The sequence below is a fragment of the Anguilla anguilla genome, chromosome 6 (assembly GCF_013347855.1).
Source record: "Anguilla anguilla isolate fAngAng1 chromosome 6, fAngAng1.pri, whole genome shotgun sequence".
Lineage (NCBI taxonomy): Eukaryota > Metazoa > Chordata > Actinopteri > Anguilliformes > Anguillidae > Anguilla > Anguilla anguilla.
The window spans coordinates 38,960,626-38,985,052 of record NC_049206.1 but is presented as its reverse complement, the minus strand read 5'-3'; the positions used below and the strand labels follow the sequence as shown (position 1 = coordinate 38,985,052).

Below are 24,427 nucleotides of genomic sequence, written 5' to 3'. Positions count from 1 at the left end.
ACCTGCTGAAAAGCGAATATGCTCTTTCAGTGTGAAATTCCTTTGACTTCACTTTACGGTCCAGCCTTTGTCGAATACTTTTGTTGTTAGCCTAAGTGTCCTATTTTTCCCTTCATCCAAACTAATTCACTCATTCGTGTAATTTATTTCTCTCTTGATTGCGCGCGGCTCCTCTTTGAGATTCTTGCAGTCCCCAACGTCACAGGCACTCTTCTGGCGGTGAGGACCACTGCTGAGGACTTGGGACTGTTAGAACCCTGAAACAGCGGTAAGAAGAGGGAGCAGGCAGCGGGTTCAGAAGGAGAGAACGTGTTGGATAACAAAACGAAGCATTTTACCCTCTGGAACAAGTCTGGGAAGGTTTCTGACCGGAAAGGATACAAAGAACGGGATACTTTTGGTTTCCTCGGTTCAAGCTCCAGATGTCACCGCTTTGGGGCGAAATCAAGTCATACTCTCTGACATAGCGCTTGGCAAGATAAATACGCACCGGTGCGAACATAAAAGGAGTGCGCGGGGAAGGCGTTCTGGTTGTAACATACTGTACCCTACATAAAGCTTAACTTACAGCAATAACCGAGAACTTAAAAGAGCACAGTGGACAGATCGAGGTATCTGCATCCTTTACATTAAGATGACGGATGTATGACTCAAATGTAGCTGTATGTGACATTTTAGTGGGACTATATAGTGCGCCCGCGATGCAGATTAACCCCAGCGAATTAGGAAGAAGCGAATGACACTGCATTTCATATACCAATATTTTGTTAAAGATTATTATCTCATGTTATTTGATGTTGAACTTGGATTGGAAAAGCTTCACAGAAAGCGACGCCACGACAGTGGCGCTAACGATCTCGAGCGACCTCTTCAAGCTTGTGTCATTGGACTGTTACTACAGATTTGAAAAGGCACATTAGGCGAGCATCTTCGTTTTTGAGACATGCTGAAAGGCCGAGGGAAAGCTTTGATGTTGTGGGTTGTCTTAATAACACCTTTTTGGGGGCTTATCAGAGGGTTCCCCGCAAAACAGCCTACAAACAACACCCCGCAACTCAGAAGTGGAGTATTTTTGGAGGTAAGCCCAACATTCAGATCTGTTTCCAGTTTCCATGTACAATCATTTTCAGTTTAATTTCGTGTTCACGGTATTCTGACAATTTGGAGGTGGTGTAGTACGTAAGAACTGCTATTAATAAATTGCAGTAAACTAATATTCATGCATATGCGCAGACGAAATCAGTAGGCCTACAGTTATTGGGTTATTATTCTTCCACATCCCAAAAGTCTCTGATTTGTCGTTTCTCGAAATGCTCTCTTTCTCTGTGCATCGGTTTTTATAGTTTTCCATCGGGCGTTGGTTTATTCCAGATAAGATCGTACATGTAGACGAGGCGTTCACGTGTATGTTGCTGATTAACGAAAGACGCTATATGACGTGTGCATGCTATAAATAATTCTACCGCTCTTTAGTGTGTTTTTCAAAAAGCAAATGTTGTTGTGAACACAAATGATGAACTGTCACAATACTTTACATTATAACCACGTAATAGACCCTTTTATCCAGAGTGGAGAACATCAGTGTTACTCTCAGGAATGCAAAACTTCTACAAGAAGCCACATTATGTCAGAAATAGCTATGCATGCCTTGAAGAGTAAAAACCCCATGTTACTACTTAGCTTGTGCAATATTTCAAACAACTGCATAAAGAGGTTACAAAATTATTTAACGGATCAAGTTAAAGCCTGACATGAATCAGTAGGCTCCTAATTATTGAAGGCGTGGACATATGCCCACTAAAACTAACCATTTGGTAGATAATGAAAAATTCACAGACAGAGCAAATGATAACGAGACGAACCTCCATTTTGTTTATAAGTTTAAGGGACAAAAATATGATTTACTTAAACAAGTGTTCAACAACCTAATTAGGAGCTTATTGTTTCCCCAATCCTGAATTTGATCAGTTTAAAATTTTTGTTACTTCTTTTTTATACAGTTTTCTGCAGTGTAGCCAAATGTGAACTTGGGGCTTTTGTCTTAAAAGCATGCATAGCTATTTCTGACATAATGTGGTTTAAGAGGTTTAAATAAATAATTAAATAATCCCTTTAAACATGAAAAACATTAATTTGCTGAATGTAACAATTTGTAAAAAATAAATAAATAAATAATAAAATAAATAAAAAACTCATGTAAAAAAAGGTTAGGCACCCACCCACTTGGTCCATTAATCATTTTTTATGATCTCAAAACTTGATAGACTCATTAGAGCTTAAAATATGGTATGTGAAGACCAGAACTTAAGAAAATACTCTGACCCTTCTAATAATCATTGATTGAAAATCAGGAGGGGTAGATCATACTAAAAGGTGCTGCCGTTACTCACTCGATTGTGGTCATGCACTGTTTTATGGAGGTGAGAGGACACCATTACATAAATGTTTTTATTGTGGTAATGCCAGAATAAAGTCTAGGGTATTTACTTTTAGTAGTGTTTTAGATGTAAACGGTATGGTTCACATTTGCGGTGTGTTGCGACTTGCTTGGATTGGGCTTCTTTTTTCAAACATACCACCTGGTAAGTGTGCATGCATCCAGTCGATTTACGCAATACAATGCTGAATCTGTATTACTAGCCAAAGTCCACGTCTGGTTTGGAATGCATTGATGCTGGAATTCCGCACAACCCATGTTGCCAAATTTTTCAGTGAAAAACCACCATGAGTTTTTGTATGTGTGTGGACACTGAACTATGCAACACAACTGATACTTTTTGGAACAAAGTGCTGTGGTCTGATGAAACAAAAATTTAACTCAGATGCCACAGACACCAAATATACATTTGGAGAAAAACAGAGGAAGTATTTGAAGAAAAGAACACCTGATCAACCATTAAGCAGGGGTGTGGATCTATTATACTTTGGGTTTGTGTGGCAGCCAGTTACATAGGCAATATTATGCAGATAGAAGGAAGAATTGATTCAGGAATGGATTCAACTAAATATCTACACATCCTAGAAGCTGATAGTCATTGAAGTAATTTAAGCTGAAAATAGTTTGGATATTTCGAGAAGACAATAATCAAAAACATACCTCAAAATCAACCATGAACTATTTAAAGGAACAAAGTGTTACGTTTTTTGATTGGCCTTCACAGTCCTCAGACTTAAATATTATTGAAAACATGCACTGCAAGAAGGCCTAAAGAATATTTCTGAACTAGGAGGGAGTGCGGAAAAATTTGAAGCAAGAATAGAAGGACTGTTGGCTGGAAGAGACATTTGGTAGCTATAATTTCTGCCAAAGGAGGTGTTACAGTACTGACTGACAAGGTGCCCAAACATTTTTTTTTCAATCTGTTAAATTACACAAAGAAACAGTAATTGTGCATTCCAATTTGAAGCAATATGTCATGGTTATAGTTGTTCCCTGCAGAGGTTGTGCTAACTTCTTTTCGCTTAGAATATCAACAAAACATGAAATTGGACCATGAGTGCACTAACTTTGCATGCCACTTAAAAGTTTCTGAATCAGTAAAACAAAGAAACACAGGCACATTTATTTTAGCATTGACAAACAGTCTTCTCGTCGTTATTTTAAACGTGTAATACCTTACAAATCAAGTTTAGGTAATTCTTGCACTTTTTACTCTGATGAGAATGGGTGAAGTTTGTATGCCTAGTCTAAAATTTATCCTTTTTCTTTTTTAAAGTTACAATCTCGAAGATTTCTGTTTCGTTCTCTTTAGCGGTACCAATGGCGAAAAGCAGTAATTGCAGGTGTGTTTTTGGACCTCACTTCCCAGAGATCCAACCAGTGTCGCCTGTGTGACGTCAGTCAGTTGGCACCTGGGCCACGCCAACTATAACACTTACTATTTACTGAATAAAAAATGGTTGTTATAAAAGTAACGTTATGTACACACTCATTCATTGTGTAACATAAGGCTAACTTAAGCTGCCTTTACACTGCCGAGCTGGGTTAAAATGCTGTAGCAGACCTGAGGTAGAATTAATGATGATCAATTTCCACAGATGTTCTTTATCCACCTTTTGCCCGGTATGAACATCTTTACACTGTAGAGAAGAATTTGCGGGATTCGCTGTGGCTCATACAATTATGTATCTCGTGCACACTAAACAGTCTTTCTCGTGAATGATTATTGTGTGATATTTTTGAAACAACTGCCTTGCAAAATGTTACCGCTGGTGTTTCTGGTTTTGCTAGCAAACTGTATGAGAATAAAGCGGAGCTGGGTGTTAAATTAGCAATCAGAACAAGAATAATAAAACAAAAACAAAGGAGATTGCATCAAAAAAGTTCAAGGCTGAAGTACCATATGAGGAAGCGTAATAAAATAATAACGCTAATCCATACTGCTGTATTCTTTTATTTAGTTTTCTCCGGTTTGACATCTTTACACTGAAATCAGACCTGGCTCTGCTCCACCTATACCCCTGGTTAATGCTCTGTGTAAAGACGGCTTTATTTCGATCATTATATGAACTTGATGGCAATGTAAATAACGGTAACGTTAAGGCCAGTTCAGATCAATGATTCGCAACGAGACAAAACGGTTTTAGAATGTTGCAGAGAAAATTGCAGCGGTGTGAACTGGTTAGTTGCAGAGCGTCTGAAGCCGTTGCCTGGGGTCTCAAAAGACCCACCTTGTCAAATCGCCAAGTGCAGTTAGAACGTTTGCAATCAGACGTCTTGGAATTGTGCAAGTTGCATCCAGTCTCGTTGCAAATCATTGATCTGAACTGACCTTTAGTTAGCTACATTGCAACGTTGCAACAAGGTAGCATTGCATTCGAGAGACGTTTTGCGAGGTCGGTACCAGTCGGTAGCATTAGCTAGCATTTTTTCTAATTGTTAGCTGACATTAGATTGTGTTAATTACATTAGCTAGCTAGCTAACGCAACGTTACCTGATATGAGAGATGGATACTGTGCGCAACATTGTCTAAACTAATGTTGCCTTTCTTGACATGGTCCGGTAGCTAGCGTTAGCTGTGCAAATAGCTAGGCTATGTAATTTAGTAACGTTACATTGTCATCAAATGTAATACGAAATCTACATAAACAAATAATATGACCTCTCATGTTACACAAAAACTTTTCAGGGTTCCATAACCCCCCCCCCCCCCCCCCCCCCCCTTTTCTCTGTTATTGTAATGCTAGCAGACACCGGGAAAAACAGTACACCGCTCACACACAAGTGAGTTGAAGAGCGAGCCTGTTGCGTTAGCTCCGTCTACCCTCTCTGGCGGACCAACCACTGATGGGTGATGGAAAACGCGTCACTAACTATGCGCCGCTTGTAATTTTTTCCCGGGAATGTCGCCACAGACACCCAGTTCTTTAATCATAAATTATTATATTAATAATAATATAAATTAATATAATAATAGGCTCGATCACCATTGTGTTACCTAATTTGGCGATAGTGACTCAACAGACATTTATTTTAATGAAAATCTTCGAGATTATTACTTTAAAGTAAAGCACATTGAACTTTTATGTATTGAATGAAATGCACTATTTAAGTGAAGTTTGATTGATTGATTGATTGATTGATTGAAAATATGGAGGGGTAGATCACAGTAAAAGGTGCTGCCGTTACTCACTCGATTGTGGTCATGCACTGTTTTATGGAGGTGCGACAACACCATTACGTAAATGTTTTTATTGTGGTAATGCCAGAATAAAGTCTAGGGTATTTACTTTTAGTAGTGTTTTAGATGTAAATGGTATGGTTCACCTTTGCGGTGTGTTGCGACTATGACACGCAGATTGGTCTTCTTTTTTCAAACATACCGACTGGTAAGTGTGCATGAATCCAGTCGATTCACGCAATGCAATGCCGAATCTGCATTACTAGCTGAAGTCCACATCTGGTTTGGAATACATTGATGCTGGAATTCTTCACAACCCATGTTGCCAATTTTTCAGTGTTCAAAGCACAATGAGTTTTTGTATGTGTGCAGAGACTACAGAGTGGTCCACACATTATAGATAGAAAATTAGTAGCTTTGATGTTTAATGTAATCTGAGCTGTGGCTTGAACATTTCCAAGGTGAGGGTGAAATCCAGTTAACTAGTTAACTAGCTACCTGTAGCTTTGTGCGTGTGTGTCTGCGCATGTGTGTGGGTGGGAGTGTGCATGTCTGTCGATATACATGTGCTAATTTATTGCAACATGTGGGTATGTATGTGGTGCATTTCTGTGTGATTAAATGTGTCAGTATGCTTTGGAATATGTTTGTACAATGTGTGTGTGAGTGCTTGCATATTCTCTGTGCATTTGTGTCTTTGAAACCAGTAAATTGCACGTTCAAATCCCAGCAATAATACTGTTAAACTAGTTGCTTTACCCAGATCTCCTTAATAACTGAATAGCTGTATCAATGGATTACATGTAAATATTATGTATATGGGTGTCAACCAAACCTTTCATGTGGAGATACAGATTTATAAATATGCTACCAGAGGGAGAAACCTGCCTCTCAGTGAAAAATCCAACCCGTGTATTTAATGAAATTATGAATGGCCATTCAGTTTTTCACAATAACAGATCCCATTTTCTGTCTATCTCTCAGCAGAAAAGTAATTTAATGTGAAGGCGGAAAAGGAATCTGTTTCTAAATATAGTGGAGGAATTAGTGTTGCTGCACCCCACTGCTCTGGCACAGTCTGCTGGAGGCCCAGAATGTTGTGCTATCCTAGGGAAAATCTTGGAATTATACACTATATGACCAAACATATCTGGACTGAGGCTGTTTTTCATGGTTTGAGCTAGACCCTGTAGTTCTAATGAAGGCACATCTTAATGCTACCGCCTACAATCACATTCTAGATGATTCTGTGCTTCTTTAACAGTTTAGGGAAGGCCCTCTCTCGTTTTGGCATGACAGTGCCCCCAGTCAGTGCTCAACCTCACTAATGCTTTTCTGGCTGAATGGAACCAAATCCCTGCAGCAATGCTCCAACATCTAGAATAAAGCCTTCCCAGAGGAATGTTACAGCAGCAAAGGGCGGACCAGCTCCATATTAATGGCCCTAATTTTGGATGAGATGTTGGGTGTCAGGTGTCCACATAGTTTTGGCCATGTAGTGTATCTTCTTCAGATATTATGGCATCTATCTTCTTTGTTCATTCTTTAACTCTGAAAATAGAGTAAAGCCTGCTTTTGCCTTGATAGACACATATCATCAGACAAGGCTCCATTTCGCCAAAGGGATGTGGCTGTTAGATGTAGACACAAAGTGCAGTGGGGGCGGGTGTGGCATGCAAATAACTATCCAAAGGAAAAAATAAAACAAAGGAAGCAACAGCTCTGGAACTGGTCCTGCACTGTTTGCTGCACATCAATTTGTGCTAAGATGATGTGCATGTTCATCAGTGTAGCATAACGGTTAGGAAACTCATCTTGTACAGCTTGCAGTTTCGATTCCCAGTCCGGGCACTGTTATTGTATCTTTGAGGAAGATTCCTGAATTGCCTCAATTAATATCCAGGTACATAAATGAATTGAATGTAAGTTGCTATAGACAAGAACGTCTTCTGTATGCCAAAATGAAAATGTGCGCTCTCTGCAAACGGCATGCTCAGCCTTTTTTGTCAAGTTATATTAGATATAGATTTTTCAAATCTATTAATTGTTTGGTAAATCACATTTAGCCCTGGGTGGCTTGTGTTCTTACTTCTTGTGCTTTGGGAGAATTTGATGACGTGTGGGGAGATAAAAACGTGGTGACTGTGCACATTTTCGGAGCTGTGAGATGGTCGAGAAAGCTGCTTTGTGGGTTGTGCAGCAGCGCATCGCCCTTACAAGTTGCTTATGTAACCAGGATTACCCTGTTCATGCGTGTGGCACAGTGGGACAACATATCTGTGCGGCCAAACACTGGTCACAGCCGCTACAAACTGCATCTCTTATTTGGGGAGAGATTAGCTCACACAGTTCCCCCAGCTTATGTCATGACCAAGGTTTTGCCTATACCCCTCAACAACATTTAGCAAAGTTGACGATGATGGATGTCTAAAAATGTCCAATATGTGTTGATCAAGATTCATTGAATGCTGAAATTTAATGAAGTAATATTTTTCATCAGGCACAATCACAGACGCCCTCCAGGGCTGTCCACCATGGGCTGGAGGTCTTTAGGAAGCACAAGCAGGTACAGAGTGCAGCGTCTACCCTGCGCCGTCACAAGAGGAGGTGGCGGCACCAGCACTCTTTGGGAGTTCTGCCAAAACCAGAGCCCGAAGAGGTGGCACGCCCCTTCCTGCTGGACCAATTTCCAGAACTCACTGGCCTCGAGCTCAATGCACAGAACCCCAACATTCAGGTTAGTTAAGATATTCAGAGTCACACTTAAAGGCATGTGTACATTTCATTCTAACCAGAGTATAGGTTGTCTATTCAGAAAAATAAAAGCATGTTTAACATAGGAATTTGTTAACATTTAACATAGGGTTTATAGTCAAATACCAAGTGGGTTGTAACACCTACTGGCATAATCCTTGAAAAACATACTTTCCCTGGATTGCTTCAGTAAATATGTATTCCATGATGTGTATGGAAGTAAGCCAAAGCTGTGTAATTCACTTACATAACTCAGCAATAATGTAAGCATAAATAAATAATATAAGCAATTTTATATCTTCCAAAAGTGATGTTACAACCAGTATAACCTGAGGAACATTACAAGTGTTTTCCCTGGTTTCACGAGTCAATAATCACACTCTATCTGGGACCCTTTTAGTATTTTGAGGTTAACATCACATTTGCCTTACATGTCATGTTGAATGTTTTAGCCTGACAAGCTTCGCACTGAAATGTGGCATAACTCCACTTAGCTTCAGGGATGTGCTTTGCCAATAAACCAAAGCAGAGTGTGGGTGGGAGTCCATTCGGAGGCTTGATTCAAAGCCAGAGCACCAGTCATACAGTAAATGTAACAGCTTTGGGGAATTTGATTAAACAAACATGGGTAGAACTGCTGTTTGCTGGCTGCTGTGCTCACACAGAACTCTAGGAAGTCTCCCAACTTTGCCTTTGATGTTGGTGGTACTAATAGCCGTGAAAAGATTTGGATAAAAATGTCAGCTAGCTAGTCACAAGGAATAGTTACTGTCACACGCCGTGACCACCCTGGTAGGAACAGAAGAGCTGGACACGGAGATGTGGACACCTACTGTGGAAAAAAGCACGCTTTAAAATCCTGGACTGATTCATAACACAATCCAGGTGTGTGTGTCCACTTAACCAGTAGGTGTGGTCCTCTAATTGCCCTGAATTTTTCCCACAAACCGAGCCCTGCCAGTTACTCACCATTGTTAGTAAACTTGTGTTTATATACAAGTTTAAGGAACAGCAATAAAGGTAGTTACACTATATGACCAAAAGTATCTGGACACCCTTTGGTCTGGTTTTTCATGATTTGAGTTAGGCCTCTTAGTTCCAGTGAAGGCAAATCTTAATGCTACAGCATACAATGACATTCTGGAGAATTGAAATGGCAACTGCGATCTAGGCCTTATCGCCCAACATCAGTGCCCAACCTCACTAATGCTCTTGTGGCTGAATGGAAGTGAATCCCCGCAGCTGTTCTAAAATCTACTGTAAAACCTTCCCGGAAGAGTGGAGGCTGTTAAAGCAGCTAAGGGAGGACCAGCTCCATATAAATACACCATGATTTTGGAATGAGATTTTCAACAAGCACATATGAGTATGATGTTTGAGTGTCCACATACTTTTGGCCATGTACTGGGTATACAGACAGGTAACAAATTAAAGAAAAAACATGAATAAATGAGCGGAGAAACATAACAAGTACAGATGCTTTCGTACAGGTGTACTGCATGATACAGTTAAGCTATTAACATCCTATCATGCTCTCTGGCATGTATGAAAAAATTCTGAGCAGGCCCAGTCGACCTTGATTTTAGATCAAGATGGAAAGAGGAAAAGATCTGAGTGACATTGAAAGAGGGTTCATTATTGGGGCATGGATGGCAGGAGGTTCAGTCACGAAGACTGCTTAACTGGCTAGTGTTTCAATAGGAACAGTGTCAAAAGTGACATCTGCATTTAGATCTATGGGAAAAACATCAGCAAATAGGGTCAGAAATTGTGGTCGAAAGCGCACATTCGATGACCATGATGCTCGTACGTTACTGTGATACGTAAGGAAAAACAGAAGAGCAGCTCTTCCTCGGGTGACTGAGAATGTCAGTGCAGGATGTGATCAGACTTTCAGCAGGAACAGTCTCCTAAAATGAAGCACAGGCGCAGATCATGGTGTGAAGCCGTGAAAACAAACTCTTCATTAAGCAGTTGAGAAAAGATTCAGCCACATTAAATGAGAGCACCTTCACTGTGTGGCTACAACAACAATATAACAATAATTCTGCTGCTAATAATAATAGTAATAATCACGATGAAAGTATCTGAATGTATTGGTAACTTATAGAGCAAATCATTTTTTTTAATCTTATGTTTTCTTTGTTACTGGTTGCTTTAAAAAAATAATAATAAATCGCCTATCGAAATCAGTATTGACTGATTTGGCTTTAAATCGGCATACTGGCAACTGGAAGCGGCCATAAAAATTCATGATCGGTGCACCCCTAATATATATATAACTGAATTATAGTTTACAGTGACAACCTGGGGAACCACAGTGGGTTGGGAAGTGCAACGGTTTGTGAAGCTAATCAGATGTAGAGGATGATTCAATAAATTTCACAGGAATTTGACCAGGATACCAGGATTAACACTCCTAAAAACAGAATGTTTAATAGCCATAGTATTAACCAAGCCCATGCCTGCTTAGCCTCAGCAGTTTGACCTGAGAAGGGGTAGGCTTATATGACTGCTGACCTAAATTATTTTCACTGTTGGATCTGAAATGTTGGTGAGACAACAGAGGATTGAAAATGAGGGAATGGTGAGGGGTCAATGAGATGATACAGGACCTTTTTGAAATGAGGGTAATAGGGGCCATTTCTCCAAACAGGTCACCATTGAGCTCATGGATCAGCCCCAGGCAGAGAACGGGATGGAGCCAGCCAAGGTCCGTGGGGACCAGCCGCTGTCCTCAGAGACCTGGCTGGGGAACCAAAAGCTGTTCTGGCCCCTGTTCTGGGGGTACTCTGACTCAGGAGAGGATGGGACAGGACGCAAAAGCATGGAGGATTCGGCTGAGGACTACACACTCGAATATGATGGTGAGGAGTCAGCCCTGAGTGGGGTGGAAGGAGACTGGGACAGGCAGTGGAGCAAGGGGTGGGACTCCAACAGCACCTACGGTGAGTGGATTCACCCTCCCTTCTTCTGCCCTCTCCATCACTCCACCATTCCTGCCTCCCTCTTCATGCCCTCCCTTCTCTCGATCTCTCTCTCTTTCTCTCTCTGTCTCTTGCTCGTTGGATTTTTAAGCATTTTCACATTTGTCTTTGTTCTCCACTCCTCTTTCATCTCTCTCTCTATTGATCTTTCTCACATGTGAACTACAATTTTCACATGTAAAGACAAAACATGTGACTTGAAATAGCCTATGTTACCGTTTTGTGCTGTCATCTTATAAGTGGGATTATTTTTAATGTGTTCTCTCCACAGGTTTTATTGTTCACATGTGGTTTTTGTACTTTTTCGTAATGGAGGATATGGGGAGATATTGACAGACAACAGAGAGAAAGAAAGAAATAGGAAGGTAGAGAATGAAGCCTTGCTGTCTTGTGTTACTGGCTGAGAGTGCAAGAGAGAGGGAGAGAGCGCACCATCAGGGCATTGTGCAATCCTGTATGAAGTTGACACTGGTCCCTTTGAAGTGCCGGCTGAGTTGCTCACTAATAGCGGCATGGGGTTGGTCCCCGGAACAAACAGCTCATATTTTTGCTCAATTAGAGGAGAGATTAGGCACAGTGGCTGACCGGGGCAGACAGTTGAAGCCTCCACTATTCTTCTTGTTCCAGCCCCCCAGACCCTGCCAGGGCCCTCACTCTGCGCGGCCCCTCTTTTGAGCTGTTTCAAGAATTCCGGGGCCTTTAAAGGGCCAGAAAACAAAATTACTGTGCTGTTTTCTCTTGCCCTCTCTCTCTCTCTCTCTCTCTCTCTGTATTAAATGAAAACTGCTTCCTCTGTACAGTCATGCTGGCAGACAATAAAGTTTGACCTTACAACAGAAACATACAATAAAAGGAAAGCAAAAAAAGATGCTAAAATAATTTCAGAAAGAATAAACAGTGCCTGTGATGTAATAAATAATAAAGCACCATATATGGACAAAGCCCTCCATGTTCCCTAAAATATGCCACGTCCACTCTTAAGAGGAAACTCTAAAGATGACAGGCCCAAAAATGAAACAATAAAAAGAAGGAAAAAAGCCTCCTGCAAGCCAAGAAACAGAACCTCAACTAACAAAAACACCCCCATCAACCTAGGGCACTCAACAAACAGCTGAGCTATGGACTCAGGTTCTGAACAAAAAGGATAAACCACCTTATTACTTGGATCCAGGGTGTTTGATACCTGTGGGTAGCTATAGCCCCATGCGCAAGACTCAGACGGAGGTTGGCCTTTTGGGCCAAAAAACTCAGCCTTCGTCCCTGCCAGAGAGCATCTGTGCTCCACCTTTACACAAATGAAGTATGCTTCCCTAACACTTCAAACTCCAAACTCCTCTAGGGTTGTAAAGGATTGGATGCCCCCCCCCCCCCCCCCACAACCATCCTCTTTCCAATCTCCCACGGCAGGGGAGACATCCAAGATGAGGGAACTGTATCAACATTCCACTGGTCAGAAAGAGTACAGTCCTAAACAAACACTCTTTTAAAAGGCCTGGCAGGGACCCACATACTTCCTGCATAACCCGCTGTAACATTCTTCTGGAACTGATCCCAGCCAACTCTGCCAGAACCACAAAGGATTCACTGGAGGCTTTAAGAAGAAGATGGCCCAGGTTTACATCCTCTCACAGGCCCTACAGAAACGGGCATCATTCCATGCACAAAGGTGCTCTGGTCCAGACACTTGGCATAAATTACCAGACATGACCTTCCACATGTAAGGACACGTCATGAAATTTCAGTGCAGACTGAGTCCATGAATTAATCAGGAATATCCGAGATCAGAAATCCCCGATCACAGATTTGGCCCGGAGTGTGCAGAAGTTTCTGGAAATATACGCGTTGACACAAGATGAGACTACCGCTCATGACCGACACCCCAAATTTCACGGAAATTTAACAGGTCGGATATATTCCAGAAACTCAGTTTTTCATACAGTGTAATCCCCCTGGTAGACTGGGTGTTGCCCCCCCACCCATCTGCCAATCTGTCAAGCCACACTCCCAGTTGATATTGGCAGAGGAGGCATTTTCATAGATCCTCAGGCTGTTCTCCAATACCTGTACATGCCCACTAACAGACATTGACATTGTCAGCATAAGCTGATAGCGCTATGGCTACGGTCTGTAATAACCCCAGTAGGGAGAGCCCAATGAGTTTGTCCATCTGCCTACACAGCAAAGGATCTATCACTAAACTGTAATGTTGGCCTATCCATGTGTCCAAAATTCAGCCCATTCAGAACCTAGAGGGGGAGCAGATTGATATTGAGATGAAAAAAACATTCTCCTTGATCTCCGTTTTAACTTGCACAGCCTTCAGACCCCTTCAGTGTTGAAGGCCTGGCAGCCTCTACTAATCATTGCATCTCCTGGAGCAGTGGACGTGTTAAACCTCTTTGCCTCCTGCACAGATTCAGACCATTGTGCCCGAGGCTTGGGTAAGCCCTCCCCAGATGGATCTGCTCCCTACACCGCTGCCAGTCTGCTAGTCCCTCTAGTTGCTTCAGGCCCAGGGGGCGCAGTGCTGGCTACACCGTCCTGAGCCTGCTGTGTATGCGGGCAAGCGAAACATTTGTGTTCCACATCATCACATTCAGAACACTTCACATTACCTGAACTTGCGTAAATGCGTATATAAAAACCTTCCTCATAACTTACCTAAAAAGAGACTGCCAGAGTCTGAGCCATGTAGTTGGGAAGAATTTCTACTTTGATTGTTGTCACCTGAGATTCTATGTATATATGCGAGGTGTCTGTTCCAGACCAGAAATTCTTTGATGAATGTCTTTTGACCAAAACAACAACAAAAAAAGATATATTATTGTAAAATACGGTGTCTGGGAGGTATTTTCATTTATTAAGGAGTTGAGAAACATAAAAATCTGTCTCCACAGAGACTGGACTTGTTAATTTTTGAGTTTTTACATCCTAGGCTTATTGTTCTGAATGTGCTAACGAACTTCCAAAAACTCTGCAGCTCTAAATCCAGTGCCTCGTTACAACTGAAAGAAGGCACTTCCAACACAGTCATTCTCATAGGAGAGGCCGCTAATGGTAAAACCTGTACATAAACATCATTAAGAAACTGACCATTCTTTATCACCTGACTGGCAAAGAGCTCTTCTTTCAGAAATACAACCACCGCTTTATTCATATGGGATGTGTAAGAAATGTTTTCATGGCTAACTTGTTTGCCAGCAGCATGCAACACTTAAAATAAATAAATAAAGAGAAGATGTGATAAAGGGTGATGGAAACAGATTTGTTTAAATAAATGATGACATAACAGAGGCCTAAGTCACATGCTTCTGCTCCAGAAAGCCCAAATAAATGTCATTAAATAGACCATTGCATGCCCTCTGCGATGTCTCTGGGCTACAGCCATGTATAACCAAGAGAGGGCTATTATAATCACTCTTCCTAGAGCTAGTATGTCTTGCGAAATCTCAGTAAATATTTGGCTGGCACTCTTTTGATTACGTAATGTTTTCTTTCGGATTTTCTTTTCGGTAAATTCCCTTAACATTTGCGAAACATTTCAATGGAAAATTAGAGAGAGAGAAAGAAGGAGTGAGAGAGAGAAAGAGAGTTTGCCACAGTTTTAGTCCCCAACCAGCAGCAAGAAGATACTGCCCATCTCAAACATGAGAGGGCAGAGCCATTTTAAACAACCGAATGGTCACATTTTTGCTTTCCTGTACCCTCAGATAAGGAGGACGACGAGTGGAGTGCCTGGTCACCATGCAGTGCCACCTGTGGTCAAGGCGACCAAAAGCGCACACGTTCATGTGGCTACTCTTGCACGGCAACAGAGACCAGGACCTGTGACATTCAGCAGTGTCCAGGTGATGGTCCGTCTCTAATCTTCCACAACCCTTGGAATGTTTTACAGTAGTCTGCAGTGTAACATCTCCGTAATTTTAGTTGTTCATTAAAACCTCTCTGATCTGCATCCTTCAATAAGACATATAAACCTCCGTTCCACACCATAACAGATACCTTTAACAGACTTTAAACTCTAAATTTCACTTTTCTATAACCTTGATCGTCTCAGTCTCTCACTAAGACACCTAAAACCATCTTGTCTCCATCTTTCACAGAAGAGTCTTTTGTTATCACCCTTCTTCACTCAGACTAGTCACTAGTCTCCATGGTCAGCGTGTTCACTCAAACTCCAGAAATTAGTCCCACCCCCAGTCATCAAGAGTAGATTGGTTTTCATGAGAATATGTATGTGATTTCACATGGTGATCAACATGGTACAAATACCAGCAGGTCCTCCCCTAAACTGACTCTATCCTATGACTTCCTCTGGCTGCACAGATGAAACTAATGCTGTGACTGAGCTCATCCCCTATGAGACAGAGAACGGTACAGAGATTTTCAGTGCAGGTAAGTAGGTACCCTGCCTCTCTTCTCAGAATACATGCACACCAGAGCCGGCCACCTATGTTTTGAGAGGTTTTTGGTTGTTTCACTCTCTCTCAAAAATAAAACACTTATATGATGCCTCACTATGTGTAACTGTATGCTCTCCCATCAGGAAGCCTATGTCTAAGATCAAGCACAGAGGGCATACAGTTAAATGCAGTGTTGGGACCGTGACACAATTATTGTTGTTTTGGCGTTGCGCTCCTGCATATTTGATTTGAAATAAAACATATTTACATCCATATTGGGTGATCCCTGTAGGAATTACAGCTATTTTTATACATACTTCTCCCATTTTAGGGGAGCAGAAGTAATGGGACAGTTGGCTGCTTAATCTGTTTCTTTGCCAGCTGTGTGTCTTCGCATCATTGGCCCTACTCATTGGACAGTGCTTCATCTTGCAGTAGAACAGTGACACCAAACATACTGCTAAAGCAACTAAGTAGTTCTTCAGGGCCAAAAAGTGGAATATTCTTGGCTGGCCAAGTCAGTCACCCGTCCTGAATCAAACTGAACATGCATTTCACTTGCTGAAGACAAGACTGAGGGCAAAATGCCCCAGAAACAAACAGGAACTGCAAATCTGGCAGAGCATCACCAGGGAAGATACCCGGCGTGCGGTGATGTCTATGGGTCACAGACTTCAGGCTGTCATCGAATGCAAAGGATTTGCAACCAAGTACTAAATATGACGACTTTATTTAAGATTATGCTAATTTGTCCAATTGCATTTCATCCCCTAAAATGGGGGATGTATAAAAAGGGCTCTAATTCCTACACAGATAACCTAATATGAATGTTCATGCCTCCAAACGAAAGCACAGTCTGCACTTTCACCTCATTATTGTAGTTAAAATCCAATGTGCTGGAGTGCACAGCTGAAAAAACAAATTGTGTCACTGTCTCAATGCTTTTGCATTTAACTGTATATTGCTTATTTGATTGTCGTTGTCATTCTAGGTGATTTCAGTTCTGTTAACTTTGCTTCTCCTTTACTGGTATTTAGCAGAATCTCTTACAAAGCATAAAGCAATACAGTTGCCAAATAAATCAATGTTGTTTTTCCATTGGCAATATTACATTATAGTCATTTGGCAGATGCTCTTACCCAGTGTGACAAACAGTAGTGGAGAACATCAGTGTAACTCTGTGTAATGTCAACCTAACAAACAACAATATGTATTTTAACAAAAATATGGTATGATTAGACATAACTTTACATATAACCAATATAAATCTTACACAGCAATACATGTAATATTATCTCTCTCTCTTTCTCTCCTTCTCTCCCTCCCTGTCGCAGAGGTGGACAGCTGTGAAAAGTGGCTTAACTGCAAGAGCGACTTCCTGCAGCGGTACCTCCAGCAGGTACTGACAGAGCTACCCAGCTGCCCCTGCTCCTTCCCCTCGGAAGTGGCCTACGGCGTGGTGGACATCTTCGACGAAGCGCTGCAGAAACGATACCGCTGGAACGACGCCAGCTCCCAGAAGGAGAGGCTGGATGTGTACAAGCCCACGGCCCGCTTCTGCACACGCTCCTCGCTGGTGGCCGACAGCGGAACCCTGGCGGCCCAGCAGTGCTGCTACGACGACCGCATGCGGCTGATCACGCGGGGGAAGGGGGCCGGCACGCCCGACCTCATCAGCATCGAGTTCTCCCCCGAGCTGCACTTCAAGGTGGACGTCCTGCCCTGGATCCTGTGCAAAGGGGACTGGACTCGATTCCACGCGGTACGACCGCCCAACAACGGCCTGCACTGCACCGAGAACCCCCACCAGGACATCTTCATGAATGAGCTGGAGGAAGCCCGGGAGTACTGAGCCCTCCCCACCCGGGCCCAAATCTGAACCGGAGCCAGAACTGGAACCCGAGGCCTCCCAATCTGAAAATCCCTCCGCTGCAAATGTTGGACAGGACCGGAGGACAAATACACACTTGCACATACACACACACACACACACACACTCACACACATACACACACACACACGCACACAAGGACAAATCTTTCCAAATGCTTACTGACCTCCACATCATCCAGCATATGATCAGAGCTATTGCTGTTGCCTGTATAATGTGTATGTGCTGTGTCTTGCTGAGTTTTTCTATGTCTGTGAACTGTGTCTTTTGTGGTTGTTGGTGGCAACTCCTTCTTTGAATTTAGCTCCTTTGGATATTATTGGAAAGGCTGAATAGTGGAAAGAAGCTACAGATATCATTTTGAAAGTAATACATGTAATTTATTGCTGTGTAAGTCAGGATCTGTGGGGCTTAGCTTGACACTAATATGTAGTTTAAATTCTATAAAACATGTAGGAAATGGGCCATGGACACAAGCAAGGAGACAGAAGTCATTTTGGACTCTCTGATGTCCTCTGCATGAATTTGTACATGTGCAACTCCACACACTGTAATTGAATTTTGGAGGTGTACAGGGGGGCTGTACAGATGGAGCATTCTCTGAAACATGGCTGCCATATTTATTCCAGTCATTTAAAGACTTGTTGTTTTTGTTTTATAAGACTGTGATGTTTTACAAAAGGAATTTCTGGTAAAACTGCATGAATTTTGAACAGAATGTTCGCTTCATTGTCGCATCCCTAAAGGCCCTGCTTGGCCCCACTCCAGGGCATTCCATATCATTCCAGAAAGACCAAATACGGTTTTGTTCTTCCACTGTGCTTATTTGTGTAACAGAAGCACTGGGTTTGAAATGAGATGTGATCCATGTGGCATGCCGTACAATGTAAATACATGGGTAACTACAACATTAACTGAGATTGTGCAGAGATAATTCAGTGACAAGTAGTGACCATTTCGAATTGTAATGACACATTAAATCAGCACTGAGGTGACTCTGACTCTAACTCCAGTGCTGACTGTGACTTCAACACAGACTGAAATAACTAATTACAAGAGTAATCGTTCAAAATCTTATCTCTGAGAAAGGAGCGAGCTGTCACTGTGCAACTGTGCAGGGAAAGGGTGATTTTTTTAGAATCTCCACCTGACTGGTTTCACTGATGTTTTCTTTCGCAGGTGTTCTTAAAAAACTTTTATTTTGAAACCATTCCCCCATGTCGCCATGTCTCCAGGGAGGGCCTTACACTGCCTCCCTTCAGATGTTGGTGTCATCTCTGCCCCCCCCCCCCCCCCCCCCAGAACTGCAGGAGAAAAAAAGGCAGAAAAGCTTCAGGGTTTTAGTGACATCTGTTCAATATTGTACTCATTTATTTATTTTTTTTCTGGTTGGTTTAAGTCTGTTCAGTGGCATTCAAGTGGCTGAAGTCTTTGTGTATTTTTAATTTTGTGTGCACCTGGAGGTATTATGGCCTGTGGCCTGTGTTACAAGTTCTGGAGGAACAGTATCAGTGTAGTTTTATGCAGTCAACAGCCTATGCCAGTCAATGATGGACCACTATTGGGACATTATGGCTTTCAACAGATAATAAAACAAGGTGAAACACAGGACTGGCTAATATATATATATATATATATATATATATATATATATATATAATCTATGAACATTAAGGGATGTTTCAATATGAAAATGTAAGTGGTTTAAGTATACAGTGTTCCTGAGGCTTTCTCTCCGGCAAAATATTTAACTGTGAATAACTGATAAATAGTCAACTACTATACAACTGTTTCTCCGCTCTTTAAATTTTGCTTTGCCTTCATATGGTGAAAAACAGCCTCTGTGCTACATTGCTGGGTTTTACACTGAAAGTTTACGTCACAAATGTCTTTTCAGGAAAACAATTTTAAAAATATGTGTTATGACATCTCACATTTTGAAAATCACGTTTTTATGAAAGGCACTTTATACATGTGAATATACAATATATAACTATGTATTGTACCAACATTTTGTAATTTGTGTTTGTTGTCAAAGGGATTACTTGCAAGATATGCTAAAAGTAAGTAAATCCCATAGCATGATCTTTTGTGATATTGTGTAAAAACTGGCTCTAGATATTTTATTGTACAGTATTTATTGTATATGGCTTGGCTTGTTGCTGAAGCTTTTGAAATAAATGTATAAATTGATCAGTAATACAGACAGTGCCAATTTAAATCTCACAAAATTGCATCTTTTAAAGGGATTTTTGCCAAAAGGGAATTAATTCTCAGTGCACCACCACACTTGAAGTAAGAAATGTTTTCTATTAATTTTTTTCATTCTTCTCTGCTAGCTAAAAAAAACAGTGACAATATAAAGACATTTGAGAGTGTCTGTACTGTTATTGCCTTATTCATGGATGTTGATATTGTGCATACTTGCGTAATGTGCCGGAGGACTGCAATGAATTTAGAGCATACCACTGCAGACTCTGGGGTCTGCAGGCCAGATGGGACTGCTATGCTCAGCAGGGAAGGCTCTGACCTTGTTGCTCAATAGCAACACCTCTGGCCAAACAGGGACCTGCAATTCATGCTGGCTGCATGGTACTGTGTCACTGTATTTATGGCAGCTTAGTCGGTGGAAGATCAAGATTGAGCGACTGGCTGTGGTCCTTGGAGGGCCACACATACTGGAATGCGCTATGCCAGATTGCCTGAGGGCAATGCAGTTGGGCATTCTAAATTCAGAAAAAAACTAAACAAATGGAGAGTGCATGCAAACATTAAACAGGGCTCTGTAACAGGTCAGTTATTAACTGAATTTTTTGGGCCTTCCCCTAAGAGGCAAGGTTAGCTTAAGTTGGGCAAGATTCCTCTGGCATCTCCCCTATCTACTCACTAGGGATATGCACTGTAAAATCAAATCACAATTCTCTTAAATAAATTGAGAACTTTAAAAAATTGAATCTAACTTAATTTAAAAGCGCAAAATAAGTAAGATTTATTGTTAAATACCTGTGAATTTTAACAATAAGTTGCCTTACTCAAACTGCTTAAGGAGTCTGTTGTGATCAGCAAGAGTTGTATCAGTACCCTAGTCAGTCTCAGTCCTCCTGTCGCACACTATGTGGCTTGTAGTGTCGAAAATGTTCACTGGCTCACTGTCTCCAGAATCCCTATGACTTCTTTAAAACTACTGTGCTCTCATGAGTTTGAAAGACTAGTCTGATGTGTCGTAAAACATGGAGGAGAGTGTGCGTGCTGATATTACAGCAAAGCAGGTCCAGCAGCATGTCATTATTAATTCATGAGTGACTGCTGACAATGTTATTTATGCTAAGGAACTTGTACAAACATGCTTTGACTACATTTGCACATGGAGACAACAGAATAAATTCCCACAGATACGTAACCAAGATACAAGGAGCAGTTCAGTAAAACAGCAAGAAAAACATTAATGTTTTCCTTCTAGCAATATAAACTTGTATCGTATCTTTATGACCACAGTTGCCTTGTCCTTGTTTAAATCATGAACTAGGAACAACAAGATTGCTATTGTTCTGTTCCTACTTCTTAGTATATGAAAGAGATATATTCTGTAAATTTGCTCAGATTACATAAAAACTGATATTTGGAGACAGTTGTACTCTCATCTGATTTGAACTCATTTGAATAATAGGTAAACCTTGAATAATGGGTCAGAGTAACCCTTAGGTCATAGATAATAATAACTTTAGGTCAGTAACAGTAACTTTAGGTCATAGATCAATAGTTAGACGATAGTATAACTGTGTCTCCAAATGTCAGATTACATGTATGTATTCTGAGCAAATTTAAGCAGATATCTCTTTGGTACATTAGGAAGTAGGGACATGACATTACATTACAGGCATTTAGCAGATGCCTCAAATTATTAATGAGGTACTTAATATTCTGTTTTAATAGTTCATTACAATTCATTTTCTTAAATTGCATTATTATTATTATTATTATTATTATTATTATTATCCATTGTTTATAGGCTACATTGCTTATCCTGGTCAGGGTCACGAGAGGTGCTGGAGCCCAGCATGCGTTGGGCGAGAGAGGCAGGAATACACCAAGGGCAGGTCACCAATCTATCGCAGGGCACGTACACTCATACCTGTGGACAATGTTGTTTTTGGACTGTGGGTGAAAACCAGAGTACCCAGAGGAAACCCACGAGGACTCGGGAGAACATGCAAACTCCACACAGAAAGGCCCAGGCCGGCATTCAAACTCAGGACCTTCTTGCTGTGAGGCGACAGTAATGCGCTATCTGACAAGCCACTTTGCTAATGTTTGCTACAAGATTTCATGGAATGCCTGATTGTATCACCAATTTCCTAGTTAAAATGAACAGGATGGCAGTGATGTATGAGCCTGCATTTTGGACAGTTCAATTATAAATTGGTTAGCTTGCCAAGTATTCTGCAATTAGGTAGCTATCTGACTCTTGTATTGTCTAGTATGTTTACATCAGCTCACAAAATCACATTCCCCCAGGCGCTAACAAAATGTTCAGCGTTCATGTGATTGACATATGTTCAGCTTGTTACCTCCAATCTGTGTCATTGCTGTTGTCATGGGTGCCAATAGATTCTATTATATTAGTCGTAGTGCGTGTTTTTTGTTTTGGATAGATTAATGCATTGATATATTTCCCCAGTGACTTTGCAGGAATCTTCACAGGTTTTGAATAGACATCTCAACTGAGAAATAATTAATGTCACAATCAGTACACCTACCCATTCTTTCAGAACGCAGCGCACATTTTTCGGCATTTAAAAAAACCCTCAGTTTTACGCTTATCCCAACTTCCAAAGTGCATTTCAACATCAGGAGTATAGCCAAAAATTTATTTAAACATTAACTTAAGATTCAAAGTTTCAAGGTTCAAAAACTTTATTGTCCAGGCAATAATGGAAATTTGTCTTTCACTGGTGCATAACTCACGTAGAGATACAATACAATACATGTAAGAACATCAAATGCACACAAAAAGACAACACAGTACATGTAGTAAAATCTCATGCAGCAAAAAGGTAAAATGAAGTACAAAGTGGTGTACTAAACAGGAGTTGGAGTAAAAAGTTAAGAAGTTAAAAAGTTGACCAGTGGCAATTAAAAATTAAATACTAAATATAAAGTGCTGTAAGCTAGCTCAGCTCAATAAGTCCACAGGTTCCTCCTTAGTTGCTGTTGAGATGCGCAATGGCGGTGGGGATAAAGGATTTTTTAAAACAGCACTTCCGTGCACAGGGGACTCTGAACCTCCGCCCCGACAGCATCATCTCAAATGAGGTATGAATGGGGTGAGATGTGTCCTCAAGGATTTTGTTGGCCATTCTGTTTACTGTGCAGCCTGTGATTTTGCTTCCCTGGTTGACCACTCTGGAGAGTTTGGCTTTGCTCCTCACAGACAAGTGACCAAACCACGACACAATGTTGAAGGTTAGTACACTTTCAATCAGAGCTTGGTAGACACTGCTCAGGATCTCTTTTTTGACATCAAATCTTCTAAGTTTCCACAGCAGAAAAAGTTGTTGTTGGGCCTTCTTATATACAGCCTCTCCATGCCTTGAGAAAGAGAGGGTCTGGTCTATTTCAGTGCCAAGGTGCCAATGTCCACTTCTTGATCATTAATCTGCAGTGGCTTTGACAGTGGGTGGGGCATAATGGTCTTGTTGCCTCCCAGGTACATCTCCTTGGTCTTCTTCATGTTGAGTTTAAGATTGCTCTTATCAAACCACTCGGTCAGTTTGGCAACATAGTCCACATATGTGTTCAAAGACTGACAATTGGTCAGGCGAGCTACCAGAGCCATATCATCTGCGTACTTCACTAGGGTGAGGCAGTTGTTGCTGCACATGATCTCGTTGGTATAAATAAAAAACAAAACAGGGGACAGGGCGCCGCCCTGAGGAACCCCTGTATTCAAAATCAGCTCATCAGTAAAACATCTGTTCAGATTGACACCTTGGGGTCGGTTGAATAAAAACTCTCTGATCCATAAAATCAAGGTGGGGTGAACTTGCAGATCACAGCGATGCTTAATAAGTGTATTTGGGTGCACAGTGTTAAAAGCTGATGAAAAGTCCATGTATACAACTCGTGCATATGCCCCTGCCTTGTCTAGGTGTTGTGAAACAGCATGAAGGAGTGTCAAGCTTGCATCCTCTACTCCCCTTTTAGCCTTGTATGCAAACTGCAACGGGTCCATTTGGTCGCTCAGTGATGCTGTGAGTTGTTTGCATATAACCTTTTCCATGCATTTACTGAGAATGGGGGTAAGGGCTATAGGCCGAAAGTCGTTCATGTCTTTGGCCCTGGGCCAAACTTTTAAATGACCTTGAAATATACTAACAAATCTATAAGCATGTTTGACATTTTTGATAATAGTTTTTGTTTTCACAGTGACAATGTTCATCAAGTTCTGCTTCTGGTGACCTCTGTGAGAATTTTGTTGTGGTTACAACCAGTGTTGCCCAGGCAAATAAATATTTCCAGCCCAGTTTCTCAAAACCTAGCAACAATGGAAATCATCTACTGAGGCTGGGAGTGTGAATGTGTGTGACAGTGTGTGTGTGTGTGGGGGGGGGGGGGGGGGGGGGGGGTGGGCATTCTGAATGACAACTTTCCCAGTTTTACAGATAAATATTAAATATTTTAGATATCCCACAATTTCATCTTCAATGTTGCCCATTTTGGGAAAAAGACCACAGACAATACTGGCCATGAATGTAGAATATTGCAGCTAT

General features: G+C 41.3%; 1 protein-coding gene across 1 annotated transcript; it reads left to right on the top strand.

Moving 5' to 3' along the window:
* Window positions 1–19: 19 nt before the first annotated feature.
* Window positions 20–20,035, top strand: LOC118229170 (isthmin-2-like). Its single transcript, XM_035420887.1, has 6 exons — window positions 20–1,078; window positions 8,123–8,359; window positions 11,033–11,324; window positions 15,074–15,211; window positions 15,690–15,758; window positions 17,101–20,035. Exons 1-6 carry the CDS (start codon window positions 944–946, stop codon window positions 17,616–17,618), a joined length of 1,389 nt encoding a protein of 462 aa, XP_035276778.1. The 5' UTR covers window positions 20–943; the 3' UTR covers window positions 17,619–20,035.
* Window positions 20,036–24,427: the final 4,392 nt, after the last annotated feature.